Source organism: Sus scrofa, chromosome 3 (genome assembly GCF_000003025.6).
Source record: "Sus scrofa isolate TJ Tabasco breed Duroc chromosome 3, Sscrofa11.1, whole genome shotgun sequence".
Taxonomy (NCBI): domain Eukaryota; kingdom Metazoa; phylum Chordata; class Mammalia; order Artiodactyla; family Suidae; genus Sus; species Sus scrofa.
In genome coordinates this window covers 10,056,044-10,077,288 of record NC_010445.4, presented here as the reverse complement: position 1 = coordinate 10,077,288, position 21,245 = coordinate 10,056,044, and the positions used below count along the sequence as shown (strand labels likewise).

Sequence of the window (21,245 nt, the reverse complement as noted above, 5' to 3'; positions counted from 1 at the left end):
CTGCCAGGCTGGACTCCATTCTCCCTGTCACGGACCTCATGGATGCCCAAACCTGTAGAGGATGACACCCCAGCTGGGAGGCCCGTCACCCATGGTTAAGTAGGGAGCGCTCTTTACCTAACCCCCGACACGCTCAATCGGTTCCCTCCCAGGTGGTGTCTTGTCCCCTTCTTCCCGTCCATCTTCATGCCCACACTCTAGCTCTGACCTCACCATCTCCCCCAGGAACCCCTGCAGTCACCCAGTGCCAGTCTCCCTGCCTCCTGGTCCCTCTTCGCCAGCTACATGGCCACCAGAGCCATCTTTCCAAAATGAAAATCCAACCTTGGAACTCTTCAATGGCTCTCCACCACTGGCTACTCATTTGTCAGACATTTTTGGATGCCACATGCAGCAGGCAAGGTGCCAGGTGCTAGGGACACAATGACAGTCCAGACAGACCTTGTCCCTGCCTTCAGGGACCTCCCAGGCCAGTGCAGGATGCAGAGGAGTCAACAGCTGATGACTAGCATGTGAACCACCTGCCGGGAACCTGGAAACTCGGGTTGCCATGGAAACACAAACGTTGGCACCTAAGTTGGTTGGGGGGTGGGGGGATCCATCCTGCTGTAAACATGCCGTGAGTCACATCTTGGTGCTTAGACATGGTTACTTCCACAGAGTAAACCTAGAAGTTAATTTATGAATCAAAGGCTGTGTTCATGTTTTTTTAAGCTTTTGAAAATAATTGGTAAATTGCTCTCCAAAAAAGCCTGGATCGGTCCCAAACGCTTGTTGAAGGAGAGGAGGCAAGGAGAAAGCAAGAATGGAGAAAAGAGTTGGGGTCCCTGGGAAGGAACAATGTACCATTTTCATGGACAGGCTGAATGGGGAGGGCTGGCCAGCTGTGTGTCCAGAGAGGGGATGGTTAGATGACAGAAAGATGGGACCCTGGTTTCTGTCCAGGATGTCTTCTGTCCAGGACACTGACCTGCATCCCAGGAAGGGGAGGGGATGAGAGCCTGGGACTCCAAGTCTCCATCAGCAAAAGCCACTGGACAGCTGCTATGTGCAGGGCACAGGGCAGGGGGCTGGATGGGCACAGACCCACCTCGGGCAGTGTGGACAGGGCTGGGAGGCCTTGGCAGCTGTCACGTGGTGGTGCGAGAGAGGACGACAGCAGACCACGGGGCGTGGGAACAAGGGTGAGGAGTAGATAGTTCTGGGCTTTGGTGCCCAGCCTGAGATGGAGCTCAGGGAGGGAGGCAGAGCCAAGAAGTCAGGAGCTTCCATCCAAGGCCCAGACTTCATCCACCTCCACTCCAAGCTGGGAAGCGGCAGATCTACCCCCGGGATCCCATCCTGGGCCGGCCACTTGGCGGTCTTGACCTTGCAGAGGTGAGGATGCGCTGAGGACTTCTCGAGGCCATTGTGAAGATCCGATGTCCTCGAGGCCAGGAAAGCAGGAAAGGCCATGGACTGCCAAGGCCAAGGGTCTCACTTCTCCCCTAAAATGTGTCCAGAGAGTGACTGCAGCCTGAATGTGGGAGGGTGGCCTGCCCTGGGGTTGGGGAGGCCGGGAGAAAGGGCCCAGCCTCCCCCTGGTGGGTCCCCACCTCTGGGAACAGCACTTCCTTATTTAGTTCATGCATCCGTTTGGCTGGTGGTTTGTTTAGTTGGTTTGTTGGCTGATTTGGTGCAATGGGTGGGCCTTGAGCTTCTCAGGCACTGAGAACCTTGTTAGTGGTATGACCTTGGACAGATCATTGCAAGCTGGCAATGCCCTTGTGGCTAAAAGATGGGGGGGTGATCAGGGGGGCGGGGGGCGGGCAGGCAGGACACCAAAGCCGAGAGAGCAGCACTCACCTTCCCTGTGCCCTGCAGGTACTCGGAGGAGGAGACCCGGCAGAAGGTCAGGACCTTCCGGCAGATGCTGATGGAGAAGGAGGGAATGCTCGCCAGGGAGGACCGGCCGGGGGGCCACGTGTGAGTCTGCTGGGGCGGGGGCATGGCACGGGGAGGGCACAGGCTCAGGCAGCAGCAGGGGGCCCCAGGGGCCTTCCCCAGTGCTCCTGCAGGCGGGCAGGCGGCAGGGCTGGGGCTGGGGGGAGAGGGCATGTGTCCGGTCCCCTGGAAGCCTGGCCCAGCCCAGGGCACTAGGCAGAGTCGCTGGGCACCTGTGTATCACCGACTGCCACCCTGGGCTCTATCTACAGCCCAGCGGAGGGAGGGAGCCCCGATCTCAGCTCAGGGAACCCTAGACTGCAAATCATGAAACCTGAGAAATACTCTGACCCTGGAGGTGTCACTGACTGATGGGCAAGTCCCCCGGCCCCAACTATTACCACCTATAAAGTGGCCTCCTGAGTAAGCGCACACTCTGGAAAGTAAGAACCAACACACCAAAAGCTATTGCTGGCTCGGCCAAAGGCTCATCAGGCAGAGAGCATGGGTTCTGTGGGGGTCACAGGACAGGGGGAGCACGGGGGTGGGTGCTCTGGGGGCCCTCAGGAGGGCTTCGGATCAAAGAGGGAAATTATAGGGAGACGGACTTCGTCTCAGATGACAGAACCGTCAGCCACTCAGAAGCATATGAGACGGAGCAGCTGCGGTAGGAGGGCGGGGACGGCCTGCCCGTGAGCGTCCTGGCGGCTGGATGGCCGCTAAGCTCCGTGCCTGGCAGGCAGAGCGCATGAATCTGCTCAACGGACCTTACCCTCGCACGAAGCCTCGGTGTCCCCCGACCCAGTGCTGGCATCCTGCGGTCTTTTAGCGGGAAGTGAAACCGGGGTGAGAGGGGTCAACACCGTTGGTCATTTCCTCCAAAGTAGGATGAGTTTGGGGAGCGGGCACCTCGTTGAGGCCCTAAGCCCCTGTGCACCCTCACTTTCACCCGGACAAAACGACAGCAGAACCTTCTGAGTGACTTTGAGGACAAAGAGCATTTTGAGAGTAGATGGACCTTGATGGGAGCAAGGAAGCACTTTCTGCAGAAATTCTAGATCGCTGGGGTCTCTGGTGGGGGGCGGGGGGTGTCCCTTCCTAACCCCACTGGACCTCACCTTTCCAGCTTGAGGAGGAGCAAAATCGGAGTCAGGGCAGCGGCGGGCTGGAGGGCTCCTGGGTGGTCTGGGGGAGCCAGGCTCAGCCTCGGCTCTCTCCTCCCACCCTGGTGGAAGACGTGTCACCACCGCCTCCTTCTCTCCAGCCTCCCAGAACCCAGAGCAGCTGCAGCATCCTCCTCGGTGATGCCCGGCAGCCTTCCCCCCAGAGCAGGGCTCGTCTCCCCTTCCCTTCTCAAATCTCCTGCCCCAGCCACCTCCACACCCAGGGGGTCCTGCCTTTCCGACAGTGCCCCCTCTGGAAAATCAGCTGCCCTTTCCTCTTGCCTCCAGGGCGAGGGCGGGAGGCCTCCTCAGGATCTGCCTTTGCCACCTTCTCCGGGTCCTCCCTGATAACCGCCATAACCCCTCCAGCCCAAAGCTGCCCTTCTGCACCCCCCCGCCCGGCTCTCCCCCAATCCATTTCCTGTCCTCTGCGACCCTGCTCCCCCCCGCCCCCCGCAGCCCCTAGCCCATGCTTTTCTCTCCTTTCTCCACCAAGTTTCTGTAGACTGTGTGGTACGGGGTCTCCACCTCTTTAAGCCATGAGATCTGGCTGCTGCCCCCTCAGCTCCCTCAACCTGCTTGGGCCACGGCCCCCTGAGTCCTGCTTCCCATGGCCTGGGCTTCTCCGCAGGGCTGGCCTTTTTTCTGGCACATGCCACCGCTGTGCTTCCCCCTCTGCAAATTGCTTTTTCCCCTGGATTCCAAGATTCAGTCTTCGTGAGTTTCCTCCTGCTGTCTCCTCGCTCCTGCCCACGTCCGGGTGTTGTTCCCCCAAGGACCTGCCATGTCCTGGGATCACTTCCCCAGGTCTGCCCTCCCTCTCCCTTCCTGGGGGATGTCATCCAGTCCCCAGCTGGATCGCTCCCCTGTTGGTGGATGACTCCCTAGTCTTTTCTGGTAATTCTGATCTTCTTATTCCTTGAATGAATGAATGAATGACGTATTTAAGAACCATGACACACTGGGAAGTATGTCATGGAGAGGCTGCATTGTCCTTCATCAAAAGTGGTGTCCTTGAGGCTCTGTGCTGTAAGCCCAACCCTGCGCCAGGGCTGAGGAAAAAGACACGCTCTCTGTCTCTGGACGGAAACGCCAACCTCCAGGCTGAAACCAGGAGTTCCTGGGAGCTCCTGACAAGAAGAAACAACGAGGCCACTTGAATGGTTTAGTCTCATGCTCTGAACCTGTTCAGTGGAGGAAGGGAGACACAGGCTAGGGTGGCCAGTCAGGAAGGGTTCCTTGGAAAAGGTAGGGTCTGGAAGTCTCGACAGTCAAGGAGCAGCCCTGTTCTGGAAGCAGGGGAGGATATAGATTTGGAAGCATCCTAGGATCTTATCAGAATGTGAGACAACACTGAAGACAAGTCTGCTCTCAGTTTGGTTTGCTGCTGTATCCCTGGAGCCTGGAACTGTGTGGCTTGCCCAGTCTCCCGCACAGTCCCGGGTTCCTCCTTGACACAAAGAAGAGGGGGGACCAGGAGGCTTCTTCTAGCTCAGGCAGATGTGAAAACAGCACTGCAAACAGTGACTGCAGCAGCCTAAGGAGGCGGACGTTGTGGCCCGGATTACTCCAGGCTGGGAAGTGCTATTCATGGTGCTGAACCCAAGCCCATGGCAGGGAGGTGGGGGAGCCAGCGACAGATTGATCTCTGGCCTTCCTGTGAACCTGGCATCCAACTGGGTCTCCAGTTCTTAGTTCAGAGTGTGGGGCAGTGGAGGGAGAGTGCCGGCTCTGCCATCGGACACTCCACCTGTCCTAACCTCTAAAGTCAATGCTAACCCCAGCTCTGGACCCCAGCTCCACCTCACCCCAGCTGTGTGACTCGGGCAGGTCCTTGATTGCTCTGGGCCTTCAGTTCTCTATTTATAAAGTGGAGATTTCGCACCACCCTCATAGGATTGCAGAGGAAATTAATTGAGACGATGACTGTGAGTGTGAGAATGAGTGGCTGGCACACAGTGGGCATACCTCAGTACCAGTGATCACCACCCTCTTCCAGGCAGCCTGGGCTGCTATAACCAAATACCATAAACTGGGTGCCCGATCAACAACAGAAACTTATTTCTCACAGTTCTGGAGACCGGACATGCAAGATCATGGTGCCAGCATGGTCGATTCTGGCGAGAGTCCTCTTGGGGTTGGCTACCTTCTTGCAACCTCACGTGATAGAAAGGACATGTCTTTTCTAGCAAAGCCACTCGTCCCATTCACAAAGGCTCCATCTTCCAGACCTACCGAGCTCTCAAATGCTACACCACCACTTGCCATCACGTTGGGATTAGAGTTTCAACACACTGCTTGAGGAAGACACAAACATTCGACCCATAACAAGCACCATCCTCACGATCGGAGGACCCCCGGCCACGGCAAGCACTGGTCTGACCTAAACGAAGTCCCTTCTGCCTGGCCGTGTCTGCCTCTCTGCCGGTCCTCTCGGGGGTTCTCTCAGGAGTCTCCACAGCCCTGGCAGTCCCTGCACTCCCGCCCTTGGCTTCCTGACCCTGATACCTGACCCCCATTCATACACTGGAATGTTGAGATGTGGAGAAATTCATTGCCCTCTTAGAGTGAACTAACAAATCCAGAGGCAGCTGAAGGGTCTCCACACTGCAGGAGAGAGGGTCTGATTTTAACCCTCCATGGGCCATAGGAGCCCCTAACACCTCCCACTCAGGAAAGGGTCTCAACTGGGAGAGCACCGTCACTCCCAGAGATTTGTCCCCAGGGAGCCTCCTTCTTCCATAAGTTAGCTTCTGGTTTGGGTCACAGTCTCTTGTGGCAGTCTCCCCTGTGTGTACACCCCATACTGGACACCTAAACATACTGCAGCTTTCTGGGTGTGACCCCATAGATGGAAGGAGCCAGTGGAAGGCTTTTGAGAGGTGTGATGTGGTCTGGCAGGTGTTTGGGGACCTTCTGCTTTGGAAATGGATCAGATGGGTGAAACTACAAGGAGACCAGTGGGGCAGCTGGCACTCTAACTTGGGAAAGAAGTGATGGAGCGGAATGAGGGCCCAGAGACACCGAGACCGGACACACGTTTGTCTGGAAATTGATTGATATGGGGAGTCCCATTTTGCTCCAGTAAACTTCTGGGGCTCCCCACCATCCAGGCAACCAAGGCTCTCTATATTCTAGACCCAGCCTAGCTTCCCACACCCAGCACCACACAGAAGCCAGCCCGACCTGCTGCTGGTTCCCAGGCATGTCCAGCACATTCTCACTTCCACTCCCTTCCTCATCCTGGGCCCTCAGCCGGAGACACTCTAATCTCATCTACATAGTCTCGAATTCAACCCCACTCAAGGCTGCCTCTAAAAACCGCTTTACCCATGTCCCTGGGATTAAAGTAAAATCTTCTCGTCTTTGGGCTTCCTACATTTTCTTTATTTCTGTCTGTTATCAATTCTTTGTTCCTTTTTTTTTCCACTCTAATTGTTTTCAGGGAGTTCCCGTCGCGGCTCAGCAGTAACGATCCCAAATAGAATCCATGAGGACTCGGGTTCGATCCCTAGCCCCACTCAGTGGGTTAAGGATCCGGCGTTACCATGACCTGTGGTGTAGGTCACAGGCACGGCTCAGATCTGGTTTTGCTGTGGCTGTGGCATAGGCCGGCAGCTACAGCTCTGATTCAACCCCTAGCCTGGGAACTTCCATATGCCTTGGGTGTGGCCCTTAAAAGACCAAAAAAAAAAAAAAAAAAGAAAGAAAGAAAGAAAGAAAAAAAGAATTGTTTTCCAAGTTCCCACTGTGGTGCAGTGGGTTAAAGATCCGACTGCAGTGGCTCAGGTAGCTGCAGAGGTGTGGGTTCAATTTCTGGCCTGGCACAGTAGGTGAAAGAACCCAGCATTGCTACAGCTGATACATAGGTTGCAGGTGCAGCTTGATTTCAATCCCTGGCCCAGAAACATCCATATGTCACAAGTGTGGCCATTAAAAAAAGAAGAATTGTTTTCATCATTATATAATGCACATCCCATATATAGACATGTGATTCTACTGAATCTTGGTTTGCAGCAGCTCAGAATCATAAAAGTTTAGTCTGGATATTTTTTTTTTTTTGGCTGAACCCATGGCATGTGGAAATTCCCAGGCCAGAGATGGAAACCACACCACAGCAGCGACCCAAGTTGTTACAGTGACAATGCCAGATCCTCAAGCCACTGCACCACAGGGGAACTCCTACTCTGGATTTTTTTTTAAATTATTTTCATAGTTATGTAATATAAAAAAATGTTTGGGAGACAGGTCTTATGGAAAATTGTAAGTTACTTGGAAAAACAGTGAGCAAATGCCAGGGTTTCTTTTTTCTATGTGTCTAATTTTATATGTAGTGTGACTCTCTGTGCCCCATTATTTTCTCTATACGATGGAATAGCAATGATGGTACCTGTGGGAATTCCCTGGTGGCCTTGGGTTAAGGGTTCAGCATTGACTGCTGTAGAGCAGGTCTGATCCCTGGCCTGGGAGCTTCCGCATGCCCCGGGCATGGCCAAATAAAATGATGATTCCCACATCAGAGGCTTGTTCTAGTGTAAGTCACTGAATGAGATAAATACATGTAAAGTGCTCAGAATAGTTTCTGGCACCTGCCTTAGTAATTAGTATCAAAGGCACTTGTCATATTTTTGCCCTGTGCTGTGAGGAGCTACAGGAGAGGCCCCAGGCCAGATTTATTCCTGTTCCTGCCACCACATCCCGTCCCCCTCCCCCGGGCCCCAGGCAGGCCTGGCGTGTGTGCTGAGTGAGTGAGTGAGCAGAGAGGGCAGCCCCTTTGCCTGGAATCCTCCTCCTCCTCTGTCTGGACTCACTCATCTGTCAATTGGCCATTAGGCTCCTGGCAAATGGGAAACAGAACCAGTTAATTAGCGAATCTGTTGGCACGAGGAAGAGCATGTGACAGACAGTCTCTTCCCAGACCGGAGCCCTGCCTGTGGCAGCTGGTCCACCACGCGTCCCGTCCAGTGCCGGGGTCAACCTCCACGTGCCCTGGCCCCTCTGCAGTGGACTCCGGCCAGGCCTACTTGCGTCAGCTCTGCCGTAGGGGAGGAACACCTCCCCTGGCTGTTCCACGTACTTGTTGAGGAGTAACTAGCTAACGAACATGAACTCAAGAGCAGGAAATGCCACACAAATTAGAATTCGGAGTTCCCGTCGTGGCGCAGTGGTTAACGAATCCGACTAGGAACCATGAGGTTTTGGGTTCGGTCCCTGGCCTTGCTCAGTGGGTTAAGGATCCGGCGTTGCTGTGAGCTGTGGTGTAGGTTGCAGACGTGGCTTGGATCTGGCGTTGCTGTGGTTGTGGTGTAGGCAGGTGGCTACAGCTCTGACTGGACCCCTAGCCTGGGAACCTCCATATGCCACAGGAGCGGCTCAAGAAAAGGCAAAAAGACAAAAAAAAAAAATCTAGAATTCAGTGCACACACCCACAACTGTGCCTACGGAGCAGGGCGGGGCCCGCTGAGCTCACATGCACAGCAGGGAAGCCTGGCCAGCAAAGTCAAGGGCCATGCCATTGGCATATGAATCCTCAAAGCCGATCGTGTGGGTGAACTTATACTCTTTACTCAAAGATCCCAAAATCATAGGAGATGTTCCTTTCCCTCTCGGGGTCTGTTTTCTCATCTGTGAAATGGAGCTGTGCAATTTCTCTACATCAGGAAGTGGTTCTGGAGTTCCCTGGTGGCCTAGTGTTAAGGACTTGGTGTTGTCACCACTGTGGCTCAGGTTCAATCCTTGGCCTGGGAACCTGCACATGCCATGGGTATGACAAAAAAAAAAAAAAAGAAGTGGTTCTGAATGGGATTTGAATTGTGGAGAGCCACTTAAACCTTAGAGAACCTTCCTGTTAGTGACACTCTCACCCAGGAAGGTCAGGACATGAGAATCCAGGGTTCCAGCCCTGAGACGGCCTGCAAAACAGGTGTCCTGGTACCAACGGCACAAAACCAGCAAAAGAGGCCTCAGCCTAGGCCCATGTATTCCCCAAGAACTTCCAGGGCAAGTCTTACCAGAAGGTTCCGCGACCTTGTGTGTACCTTCACTATGCCTGTCTTTTCATGTGCCCAGCAAAGATCCCACGTCAACCTCCCAGAACGGACCAGAAAGTGAGAGCCGTCAGATGATAAGGTGCCAGGGGGGAGATGGGGCAGAGAGGAGGCAGCGGCTCCAGGGCAGAGAAAGAAAGGAAAGCTGTGTGTAGGTGTGCAGCCAGCAGAATCAGGAGGCCACAGCAAGGGCCTGGACTCAGGGCCTAACCCAGCTCAGATGGGCAAGAAAGGATGCCAGCAGAAGGCAGGGCCCAAATGGGGCTATTTCATTTTGTAAATAACCTTCACCATTTCTGTGTCTGGATAAATGGACGCTTCCTCCTCCCACTGGCTCACCCACACAATATTGCAGGTGCCCTTAAGTCTCCCTAAAGACGATGATTTATGTGTCAGGCCTTTGTGTGGCTGAGGGCTGTGAGGGGTGATGGGCCCTGGGACAGGCCGAGGAGTTGGCGATTTCAAGGGCAGGAAGTAGGAGGCCACTGGCTCCAGGAAGAGGGGAGGGGTTTGCCTGGAGGGATGGGGGGTGTTGGGCTCTGCAGGGGCAGGGAAGAGGACACGGGCCTCTGTCAGCCCAGAAAAACCTCCCACACCACCTGCGTGGCTCCTGGGCTGTCAGGGCCAGGATGGGGTTTAAGAACCAAATGACATTCTTGACATGAGCCTCGAGGCTAGCTAGCCCTATGAGATTTCGATTACATTTTTTTTTTAAATACAAAAATCAGTCTTCAAAGAGCTGCTTAGTGGGAGCCTGCTGGAGATTTGTCCCTGAAAATTCTTTCACCTTGTAGCTGTGATCTGCCTTTCTTGCTCCGCCTGTCTCTCTTTCATGTGTCAAAACTGCTTCTCTCCCTGGAAGAGAAGGTGTTGGTGTGAGTGTCTGACAGAGGTCCTCCATCCAGCAGTGTGTGTGCGGGACGAGTCACAGGCCAGGCCTCATGTCAGGAGCTTCCTAGACAGAATCTTACTTAATCCCCTCCTCAGAGCTGGAATATTCTTTTCCTCATTGTCTGGATAAGGACCCGGAGGCTCAGTGAGTGTGGTCATGCCTGGATTCAGACCTCTGGCTGAATCCACAGCTCACATCGTGTCCTTAATGCGCTGCCATCCAAGCCCTGGCCTCCCTCGCTCTGGGCAGGAGAAGGATGAGCTTGGCGAAACCAGGGCTGAGCCTCCGTCCCGGAGGGGCACTGTCCCAGCTGGCCCAGAATGGAAAATGGAAGGGGGGGCCTTTGGAGGGTCCTTGCTGGCCGTGTTCAATATAAGACAACGTGGCACAGCGTCTTGGACCTCAGTGAACTGTCCTGACAACCTATAACATGATGGCTCTTGTCTTGGGGTAGAGGCTCAGAGAGGGAGCATGACAGGCACCAGGTCACACAGTGACTCAGGGACAGCACATGAAGAGGGCTCGGTGCTCTTGCCTTAAGCCCAGAAGCCTTTAGGAAAAAAGCTCCCCTCTCCAAGTGCCTGCCTGCGGGGAGCAAACATCTGTGGCAGAAGACAGCTGGGGCTCCTGAGCCGAGCGGGGACCAGATGCAGTGTGAAGCCGCCGAGTGAAGGGGAGAGCTGGGCGGGATGGATGGGGAGCCTGGGAGGTGGGCAGAGTGCTGAGGCCCGCGCCTGCTGCCCCTGGACAGTGATTGATGACAGCCCGGCGGCAGCCGGAAGAGAGCAGCCGGGCCTCCGGAGGCTGCAGAGAGGAGGGCGAGGAGAGGCTATGAATATTTCAGAGAGGGAGCGGGGCTGGAGGCAGGGGCGCGGGGGGCGGCGCGGGGGGTCCTGCTCAGGGACCGCGGGGATTAAGGAAAGACGTTCAGCAGCGAGGGGGGAGCTAAGGAGGGGGAAGGGGCTCTCAGAGGGAGCGGGGCTCAGGGAGGGGTGAGGGGCAAGGGGCACTGGGGAGGGGAGTGGGCTTAGCGAGGGGAAAGGCGTTCGGGTAGGAAACTGGGGTTGAGGGTGCAGGGATCGGAGAACGGGGCTCAGCGAGGGAAGGGGGCGCTGGGGAGGGGGAGTGGGGTGCGATGAATGGGACTGAGGTTCAGACTCGGTTTGAGAGGGGACTCAGTGAGGGGGAGGATCTGAGAGGGTGACAACTTAGGGGGGAGGGCTCCGTGAGGGGCGAAGGACCTATGCTTCTTCTCTTTGGCAAACTATGGCACCGCTGAGGCTGGGGCCTGGAAGGGAAGCTCCGGGTCGGGCTCCCCAAAACCCCGCCCGACCCTCTAGGGGTCAGAGCTGCAGAGCTGCAGACCCGGGTGCCGGGCGCACCCAGACCTTGCCACCTGGCCAGGCCCCCCGTGCGCCAGGCTGAGAAAGGGGCCGCCAGGCCGCGGCGGCGGGTGGTGAGCGTTCCTGTCGCCGGCAGCGTGGTGGAGACCCCGCGGCTGATCGAGGGCGCCGACCCCGGCCTGGAGTACGCGCCCTTCGACGAGGACGACGGCCCGGTGGACTGCGACTGCCCGGCCGCCTGCTACCGTGGGCACCGGGGGTACAGGTCAGCGCCCGCCGCGGCGGGGGGATGGAGGGTCGGGACCCCCGTTTCCCGCTCACCTCTCTCCAACCCCTCCCCCGCCCCTTCTTACCCAGGGCCAAGCACTGGTCCAGCAGTTCGGCGTCGCCCCCTCCCAAGAAGAAGAAGAAGAAGAAAGGCGGCCACCGGAGAAGCCGGTGAGAGCCTCCACCTGCCAGAGGGGCGGGAGGGGAGTGATGGGGCCCCAAGGTGCCCACCCCTCAGCCAGCAGGGTGCCAGTGACGTGCTGGTCCCGCGCGTCTCCGCCCTTACCCTTACCGAACCCATCCCCCCTCACGGAGCCCCTCCCCTCCCCAGGCCCCTCCCACTCGACCGAGCGCCTCCCCTTTCCCAGGCACCCCCTCCCCGTGCCCCCTCCACCACCACCACCCCCGTCCCCCCCACCACTGACAATGATACGCTCCAGAACTGGACACACTGACCCAGTCTCCCACCTCTCCCTCCACCTGCTCTTGGTCCCCCGCACCCGCCCCCAGGGGTCCTGCACCCACAGTGTGAGAGGCCTGGGGAGGAGGGCTTGGGTCCCCATCTCTAGGTGCCTTCTCTCTCCTGTCCCAAGTGAGACCCTGGCAAATGCCTGGGGGCCCAACTAATCGTCTGTCTCCCCTTCCTTCTCCCCTGCCCTCAGCAAAAAGAGGAGACTAGATTCCGAGTGCAGGTCAGTGATGACGGCGGGTCAGGGAAGGGCTGGGACTGGAGAGGGTGTTTGCGGGTGGGAGAGTCGAGGCCATCCGCCAGAGGCAGGAGGCCTGCCACCTCAGGGCCTGGGCCCTGGACACGACCCTCGTGCCAGCCTTTCCCAGCAGAGCCCAGAAATCCCATCGTTGGAGCCTCTAACCTTTGGGTTTGAAACAGTCCTCATTCACAATGCCCAGGAGGCTGGAAAGGTGACAAGGGGACAACGCAGGCACTCCACCAACTACTCCTAGGGACCTTGTGGACCCTCAGGGCCTCAGTTTGCTCTGCCCAATGGCAGTTGGCTGCGCCCCTTGGAATCCCCTTCCCAGCTCTGATGCCTCGGGCACCCAGGCTTTCCCAGTCCTTTCCACCACCCCCTCCATCCCGGGACCCAGTTCACTAGAGCCCCCCCCCCCAACTGTGTCCACAGCTGTGGGAGCTCCTCACCCCTGCGCAAGAAGAAGAAGAGTGTGAAGAAACACCGCCGAGACAGGTAGCCTTCCTCCCCTGGGACCTCCTCTCACTTCTGTGGGGCCCCCACGCCCAAGGCTCTGCAGATCCTGTCTCCAGGCCACACCAGGCAGGCTCACAAGAACCCCTCTATGGTCCTACAGGTCTGATTCTGGGTCCCGGAGGAAGAGGCGGCACAGGTGAGTGGCACCCTATGGAGGCGGGACAGGAGCATGCGGACAGACGCCATGCCCCCTGGAGGGACCGAGGAAGCCGTGATGGGAGGGGGTTGCAAGAGTCCTGTCCTGCTCCATCTTCCCACTCCAGGGACTCCTCCCCAGAGCCAGACAGGGGGCTGCAGCCCTTGCCGCACCACGAGTCAGCCTTGCCTTGGGGGCCCCAAGAATTTCCAGACAACACAGTATACAGGTCCAGTCTCCAAGGGGTGCATCTGTGGAGGAGCCAGTTGGGAAGGAGGTGCATCAGGACCCTAAATTTGCAGAGAAAGGCCATGCCAGGCAGAAGGATCATTTCAGTGGGTAGAAGATGGGGTGAGCAGACTGTGCCTGCAGGTGGAGTTTCTGGGGGGCAGGTGCCAGCCCCCAGCAAGTCTGTCTGCCAGGCTATGAGGCCTCCACCCAGGTGGGGCTGGGAGCCAGCCCGGAGCTCGGAGCAGGACAGTGACTTATTCAGGATGGATTGGGGAAGCGAGAGGAGGTGTAAGGCTGGAACCCCGGCAGAGACAGGGGTGTGGAAAGTCGTAGGAAACTCAGCATGGAGGGAAGGAAGGTGTGGGCAGTCACATCGCCACTGCTGGCATTAGAGCCAGACCCCCGCCCAGCAGCCTCGAGGAGGGGCAGAGTCCCGGGTTCCGTTCCTGCAGTGAGACTCTGCAAAGTGGGGCAGCAGCCTAAAGAAACACCTAATCCTGGCCCTCTAATTTCCCATCTCCCCTCCCCGCGCCCCCCAGTCCTTCTGGGCCAGCATGGGCCCCTGCTGCCCCCCAGTGGTCACTGTCCACTGCACAGATCCTCTGTCCCCTTCCCTTCACTCCTGGGAAGGACCTAGAGGTGAGCTAGGGCCAGACCAGCTCCAGATGGGGAGACTGAGGCCCAAAGCAGAGAGCAGGGTTCTAGATGCCAAACCTTTAGGCTTGTGGGCCTGCCCGCCACCCACTCTGCTCCTGTGTGAAACACGTTCCAGTGTTTCTTAGCATCACCTGGCTTTCAGTCAGGACTTGAGCAGGAATCTGGTGGCATCAGGGAGGGTGGGACTGAGAGACCTGTAGGGACCAAGGGTGCAGTGAGAGCTGAGAAGCCAAATTAGAAGCCTCTCAGTACATGTGTCAAAGGCAGAAGGAGCTGGGTTGTGGGGCTCGCCCCAAAGAGCTGGATGCGATGGGATGGGCATTCAGAGGAGCAGCCCCGAGGTAGGAGCCTGGACTCTGCCCCCAGAGAGCCCCATCCGAGGGAACTTGGGGCATAGGGTACACAAATGAGGCATGGAGAGGCCACCCCACCATGGCAGCTCATCAGAGGGGTCTGTCTCAAGACCAGTGCCAGAAGGAAAGGGCAAGTCCCCCCACTTCTGGGGCCATGGTCACATCTCCTAGGGCACTTCCAGAGGGAGCACCACTTGGGACCCAGGCAGGAGGTGATCCAGGCCAGGACTTATAGGAGAAGGAGGGAACAAGGCCTGGTAGAGTAAAAGGGACCCAAAGTGGGGGGGCTGGGTGGGGTGAGCAATCCACGCCAGCCAGCCAGGGAACCTCAGGTCCGAGAGAGGAACGAAGCTCAGATCCACGCCTGGACACGGCCCAGCTCCAGCGTTCCAGGACCCTGCCCTCCCTCTGGCCTACTTAGTGCTCAGGCTGTGCTGTCACCTTAGCCTCTGCTTTCTGTAGATCTCGAAGCCCCAAGAGCAAAAGAAAGGAAAAGAACAAAGAAAGGAAGAGGTGAGTACCCTTCCCCCTCCTCCAGCCCCCTCAGCCCTCTCCCATCACCCCTACCCCCAAGCAAACTTGGCCTTCTGGAGTCACAGATTCGGGCCCTTGAAGACAGCACATTTTGTCCCCTGACTCAGATGATATAATTCAGATCCCAAGAGGAAGCCAAGAGCCCCTGTGAATCAGTGGCAGAGCTGGAACTGGAACCCAGGTCATGGCCTTCTAGCCAGTGTCCTTTCAAGTTCAGTCCTTGTGACTCCCCCCGCCCATCCCAGTCACAAGAACACCAGCCAAGGGGCCAGTGAGGTCTTGGAGAGCTGGGACAGTCTATAGAAAAGGACACCTTTTCCTAATTCTGACAAATGACTCACAGGGACTAGCTCTGTGCCCAGCATGGCCAGGGTCTGTGTTATTTTTGTAGGAGACTATGGGGGTGGAGGTGGGAGGGGGCTCAGCAGAGGCTTTTCACAGGACTCCCATGGGAGACAGGCAGGTCAGGCGGAACTTAAGTACAGCCTGATTTCTCTCCCAGGCTACACGCAGAGTCCCCAGGCCGGAGGGCCCATCGCCACAGCAGCGGCAGCTCCCACAGCCCCTCACTGTCCTCCCATTACAGTGATTCCAGATCACCCAGCAGGTAGGTCCAGGGCTGCTGGGAGCACTCAGGTGTGGTTGAGCTCAGCTTTCAGCTGGAGCGGCGGGGACTTGCAGTTTAAACGCGCCCCCCTACCCCGCCCCAGGGCTGGGAAGCAGGGCTGGTGGACAGACAGCAACTGATCCTTGGGTAGAAATTTACCGGGTCTGCTCTGCTGCCCATGTCCAAGGGCGCCCCAGACACTGGACTGGAAAGCGAGGCAGCCTGAGGGCTGGGGCCTTCCTCTCTCCACGGAAGGGATTCCCAGCCCAGTAAGAGGAGGCGGGGGCGGGGCGAGGGGACACTGCCCTTCGTGTCCGGCAGCCGCCGCTTGCAAAGGGAGCGTCCCACGCCGGCTCCCCCCTACCCCCATAGGCTGAGCCCCAAGCACCGAGATGACGGGCGGAAGACGGGCAGCCAGCGGTCCAGCGGGAGCCGGTCGCCTACCCCGTCCGGCGGCAGCGGATGGGGGTCGCCCCAGCAGAACGGCGGCAGCAGACAGCGGAGCGGAGCGCACGGGGGCCGCCCGGGCTCGGCGCACAGCCCGCTCGATGTACGTACGCTTGGCTTCGCGGAGGCTTCCTGCGCCGCGCCGGCTGCGCCGAGCTAGGTTTGGGAGGAGCGGGGCGGGGCGGGGTCGCCGAGGGGCGGGGCCAGGGAGGGCGGGGCAGGGGCGGGGCCGGCCGCTCCCGCGTCCCGGGCGCGTTCCGTGCACCTGAGCGGTCGGGAAAGCTTGGTTGTTTCGCCCACCCGGCCCTAGTCAGGGCGAGGAATGCCTGCACCCTTGACCTTGGCAAACTGGAGGCCCGAGAAGGTTGAGCCCTGGGGCACTCAGCCAGCTGGGTAAAGAGCTGGGAAGGAACCCCGGTTTCCTGCCTCCCTCACCCCAGGCATATCGGTGGGGGAGGGGCAGTGGGTTTTGGTGGGGGTCGCCTTCAGGACAGAATTCTAGAGTCAGAACTTCCCCTGGGCCCTGAGCCTCCCCCTCCCCGCCAAGTCCTTTCCCTCTCCGGAAAGCCCTCCCTCCCTCGACCCCCTCATAGACCCTCTTCCTCAGACCGCCCCCTCATCTCAGTCCCCTTGTGGCCACAGAGGTGCATTTCTGAAGTCCCTGCTCCAAGGAGAGACTATCCCCTTCCGGGCACTGGCCACACTTCGACAGGGTCTCAAACCTGCAGGCTCCACTTCCCACGGCCCCTGCTTCCCAAGGTACCTCCCTGCACACTCACTGCTCCCTCAGAGTCGCCATACCCACCACCACCTCAAAAACTGTCCCCACCCATCCTCCAGGAGGCTCACAGACTCCTAGAGACCCACGGGCAGGTGTGGTGATGGTAGGAGCTGGCTTGGTGATAGGCTTCTCCACCTTTCCCAGGTGCTCAGGCTGGGCTGGGGTGGGAGGCTCTCCTAGGCCCCAGGGGAGGTCCGCGTGTCCTTTCGCCTGTCAGTCTTAAAGTCCAGGGTAGAGGCCCCCAGGGAGAGGAGGCTGCAACGATGTCAGGGGCCCCAGATGGGCACAGGGGACGTGGGGTGGGCAGGCCTGCGGTTCCCCCCCCAGACTTGCAGGCTGCCCCATGGGCCTCAGCAGGAAGTTGGGGGGCTGCCCCTCGCCAGACCTCAGGTCTCAGCAGCAAACATGTACGTGTTGGTCAGTTTCATTTTGATTTTTGACTGTTTCCTTTCACTCCCTTTCTTTTTTCAAACACCCTTACTCCCAGGGCCTCAGTGAGGAAAGCCGAGGGCAGCTCACAGAAAACTCTGAGTCTCAAGATCGATTTTTGCTTAAGGACCTTACCTTTCTTGAGACTGCCCCCCCTGGAGAGGGCGCCAGGCTTCTGAGCTCCGAGGGGCCTCCCTGGGCCACATAGGGAGGATCCTATGTCCCTGGATCTTTCTTGGGAGTGGGAGAGGGCTCACAGAGGTAGCTGAGGGTGACCAGGGCAAGGACTAGCGCCACAGGTCACAGAGGTGGTGCCCAACCTGCGCAGACCTAGAAGAGAGAGCATCCCCACCCCCAATCCCACGGGCACAGAGCTGGAAGAGCACGGCTGAACTTCACACTCCGACCCGGAGAAGCGCAGGAACACAGGGGCTCTCAGTCCAGGCCTTCCTCCCGCCCCCTGCAGGCCTAAGCTATACCCCAAGGGTCCAGGGCCCGTGCAGACGCAGTGCCCACCGCAGCTAAGTGGACCCCAGACAGAGCAGCCAGGGAAGGCGGCCAGCTTCTGGCCTGGGGGAAGAAGCCTCGGCAGCACCCCAATCTTGTCTCCTCCCCCAAAGCGGCACGAAATTTGGCCTTGCCCTGGGAGTTTTCTAGGAAACAGCACTTCGTGACTGTCTCACAAAGCCTGCTCCCCAAGCCTCTGCCGCCTTGGGCCCTGAGAGGTCTCAGGCCTGTCCCCACGCCCCATCCCTCTTTGCCTGCAAAGCCTTTCTGAGACCAGAGCTCACTCCGGGGAGGGCAGGTGGGGGCTGGGGCTCCGACTTGGCCAAGAACCGAAAATGCTTTTGGGAAAAGTACCGGAGGGGGGCGGTATTCTTGGACGCTATCTTTTTTAAAAAAGAGAGAGAGAAACAAATGGGAAAAGAAAAAGCTCACGGTTTTTAACCCCGTCTATGTTTTTGTTTGTTTTTTTAGCCTCCCATTTGAAACGTGGTAACTCTGTGATTCCGTTTCTTGTTTAGCCGCCAAGGGAAGAGGGCGGGAAGTTTGTGTAACTTTTCGTTATTTTGTTTTTGTTTGTTTTTCTTTTCCTTCCTTTTTTTTTTTTTTTCTTTTTTGTAATGTACAGAAATGCAAAGTATCTCTCTGGGTTTTTTTTCTATCTTCTATGTTGTTCTAGAATTTTGCTTTTGTGCGTGTTACTGTTGGAACTCCTAATGCAGAGATGGTTTTTGAATCTCAAGTGAACATTAGTCATGTACATCTCTCTTTTTTTTTTCCTTTGTAATCAGAATTTAAAAGGGAAGATAACTCTTTCAAAAAAAAAAAAAAAAAAACCAAGACTCCCACACTAAGGCTTCTGCCAAGTCTGCGGTAGCAGCCAGCCCCATCCTCAACCCCGGGGCATGAACGAAACTGCTTCAGCTTTTAGATTAACAAAAGGGGTGCAGGTGGTGGTTCCGTGTCTCAGCCTCTGAGGAACCTTGGAGAGAAGCTGGGACACCCAGGGAAGGGGAGAGGCATGTCCCAGTTCACCCGGTTGCTTCCCAGAGCAGTGAGCTCCCTGTATCTGGAATAAGGCAGCTGGGCAAAACCGTTCAAGCTGCTCAGCTCCATCCTGCCAGGCCTCAGATCCTTAGGCCCCAGAGGAGGGAGCTAATGACACCTGATAAAGTTTAATTCAGGAGTTCCCGTCGTGGCGCAGTGGTTAACCAACTAGGAACCATGAGGTTGCAGGTTCGGTCCCTGCCCTTGCTCAGTGGATTAAGGATCCGGCGTTGCCGTGAGCTGTGGTGTAGGTTGCAGACGCGGCTCGGATCCCGCGTTGCTGTGGCTCTGGTGTAGGCCATGGCTATAGCTCCGATTTGACCCCCAGCCTGGGAACCTTCATATGCCGCGGGAGCGGCCCAAGAAATAGCAAAAAGACAAAAAAAAAAAAAAAAAAAAAAAGTTTAATTTAGGTGAGAGCTTCATAACCAGGCACTCCCAGGCAAGAGGAAAAAGTCCATCCTGGTCTTGAAACAGTCCAGCAGGGTGCTAGCTCCCAACACGTCTTAGTTGTCCCATCCCAGTCCAGGGCTCAGCCCCAAAGGAATGTCTGGATCCTGCTGCTTACTGCTCTCTGGGGCTCAGAGAAATCAAGTGACCAGCTCAAGGTCACACAGCTTTTTAGAGGTAGATCCAAAAGGAGACAGCAGCCCTCTAACCTCTAGACCCTCAGCCAGAGCCAAAATTTGGGAGGACTGGCAAAAGAACACACACTCCAGGAGGTCCTACTGTGGCTCAGCAGGTTAAGAACTGACATAGTGTCCGGGAAGGTATGGGTTCACTCCCTGGCCTCCCTCAGTGGGTTAAGGATCTGGTGTTGCTGCAAGCTGCAGCATAGCTCACCAGTGCAGCTCGGATCCTGCATTGCTGTGGCTGTGGTGTAGACCAGCACTTGCAGCTCTGATTCAAGCCCTAGCCTAGAAACTTCCATGTGCCGCTACTGCGGCCCTAAAAAGACCAAAAAAAAAAAAAAAAAAAAAAGAGAGAGAGAGAGAGAGAAAAGAAAAAAGAAACAAAAGAAAGAAAAGAAAAGGAAACACACTCCAGTGGGTGGAGTGTGGCCGCTGGTCATCTCGGCTCCTCCATTCCCACTGGGACCCTGCCGGATGTCGGTGGCATGCTCCCAAGCCCTCTCAACTCTGACACGGGGCATGCCACACCAAGACCAGGGTGTGGGTGGGGGCGGCACCCTCCCACATATGGAGAAACAAGTTGTGAGGCCCAGAGAGGGAAGGGAGTGGCTCGAAGTCACACGGTGTGGGACAGAGAGTCAGATGACCTCGCAGGAGAGTCCTTCCATCCTGTCTCGCCTGAGGGCACCTGCCTCCCTCTACCCCCCCAGGACGCAGACCGGAGCTAGCTCTGCCCTCCCCAGTACACTGGCCAGAAAGGATGTGCAGGGTTTGCAGCCTTAGAAGTAGGGCCCCCTGCTCCTAGCATCCAAAGTGGCAAAGGAAGCATCATTGTTTGGTGAGGGTGGCAGAGAAGGTTCGTGAGCAAGGTGCCCAGGCTCTCTCTGGCCTCTGCCTCTGACTCAGATCACTTAATGGGCAGCCCAAGGTGGCCCCAAGGAAGGTGCCCGTGGCTCTCCCTGACCTGCCTCACCCCAGCCAAGGAAAGTGCAGTGACGGCAGCTGGTAGGGGACGGTCAGGACAGGGAAGGGCGCCTTGGCGTTTCTTCCAAGATAAGCCAAGAAGACAGGGGGAATGCATTTTGCTAAAACGATGCTGAAGCTGGGAGCCAAGGCAGTTGCCCTGAAGCTGGGTCAGTCCTCCGAACTGACTCCGTGGTTGCCTTCCCTTTTAAATGCGAGATCCCCTTCGCCCCATCTGTCCACTCTGACTGGCCTTGTTGAAACAGCTTTCCTCTCTCTGTCTGGGTCCCCCTTCCCCCTCTCTGTTCCTCTCTGTGTCTGCCTGTCTCTCTCGCTGTGTCTCTGTGTCTCTTCCTCTCCCTCTCTCTCCCCTGCCATGGGTGGGCCTCTCTGCCCATGCTGCCAGCCTGCCCTTCACCCACCCTGTGGTTCTGCTGCCATCAGCTGCTTCCTGCATGCCCTCTGGAGGTCAAGGTTTTCTGTTGTTTAAAGAGTTAAGGAAAGGTTGGTTTCTGGAGCCTGTGGGTTTAAAAAAAAAAAAAAAAAAAAAAAGCCAACTGGCTGGGCAGGAGCCCCTCCCACCCCTGGGGCTAGACTGAAAGCTGCCCTTGCCAAAAGAAGGGGAGCACAGCTCAGAGTCCCTGTCTCCCCCAGTTCTGCATTCGCAATGCGGAGACCTTCTTTTCTTTTTCATTATTGCATTCCTGTCCCTGATCACTGAGAAGGTAGGTACCCGGCTCCGCTGTGCGCCCGCTCCCATCTCCAGACAAGCCCCGCCACTCTGCTTGGTTTGAATGTGGTTTTCTTTCTCTCTCAAGCTCTCGATCTCGCTCTGGTTGGTTTTCTCCCCCTCCCTTTTCTTTCTTTCTTTTAGTGACTACTCATTTGTAACTTGCATTTTCTCCAAATGAGCTACAAAGCTGTGTTTCCTGGTTTGTCGTTTAGTTTTCTTGACTTTTCCCCGACAACTTTTCTGGTTCATTCGTCCCTCCTTTCCCACCCTCCCAGCTCCTTCTTCTTCCTCTCCATCCCTGCCCCCTCCCCCAAGCCTTCCTTGCGTCCC

General features: G+C 57.0%; 1 protein-coding gene across 1 annotated transcript in view; it reads left to right on the top strand.

The window, feature by feature from the left end:
• Positions 1–21,245, top strand: part of SRRM3 (serine/arginine repetitive matrix 3) — a 55,612-nt gene that overhangs the window by 24,861 nt on the left and 9,506 nt on the right. Inside the window, exons 3-11 of the mRNA XM_021086294.1 lie at positions 1,864–1,965; positions 11,505–11,633; positions 11,726–11,806; positions 12,298–12,327; positions 12,778–12,840; positions 12,962–12,997; positions 14,701–14,751; positions 15,275–15,379; positions 15,752–15,929. Of these exons, the coding sequence (XP_020941953.1) occupies positions 1,864–1,965; positions 11,505–11,633; positions 11,726–11,806; positions 12,298–12,327; positions 12,778–12,840; positions 12,962–12,997; positions 14,701–14,751; positions 15,275–15,379; positions 15,752–15,929 (775 nt within the window). The remainder of the gene's footprint in view (positions 1–1,863; positions 1,966–11,504; positions 11,634–11,725; positions 11,807–12,297; positions 12,328–12,777; positions 12,841–12,961; positions 12,998–14,700; positions 14,752–15,274; positions 15,380–15,751; positions 15,930–21,245) is intronic.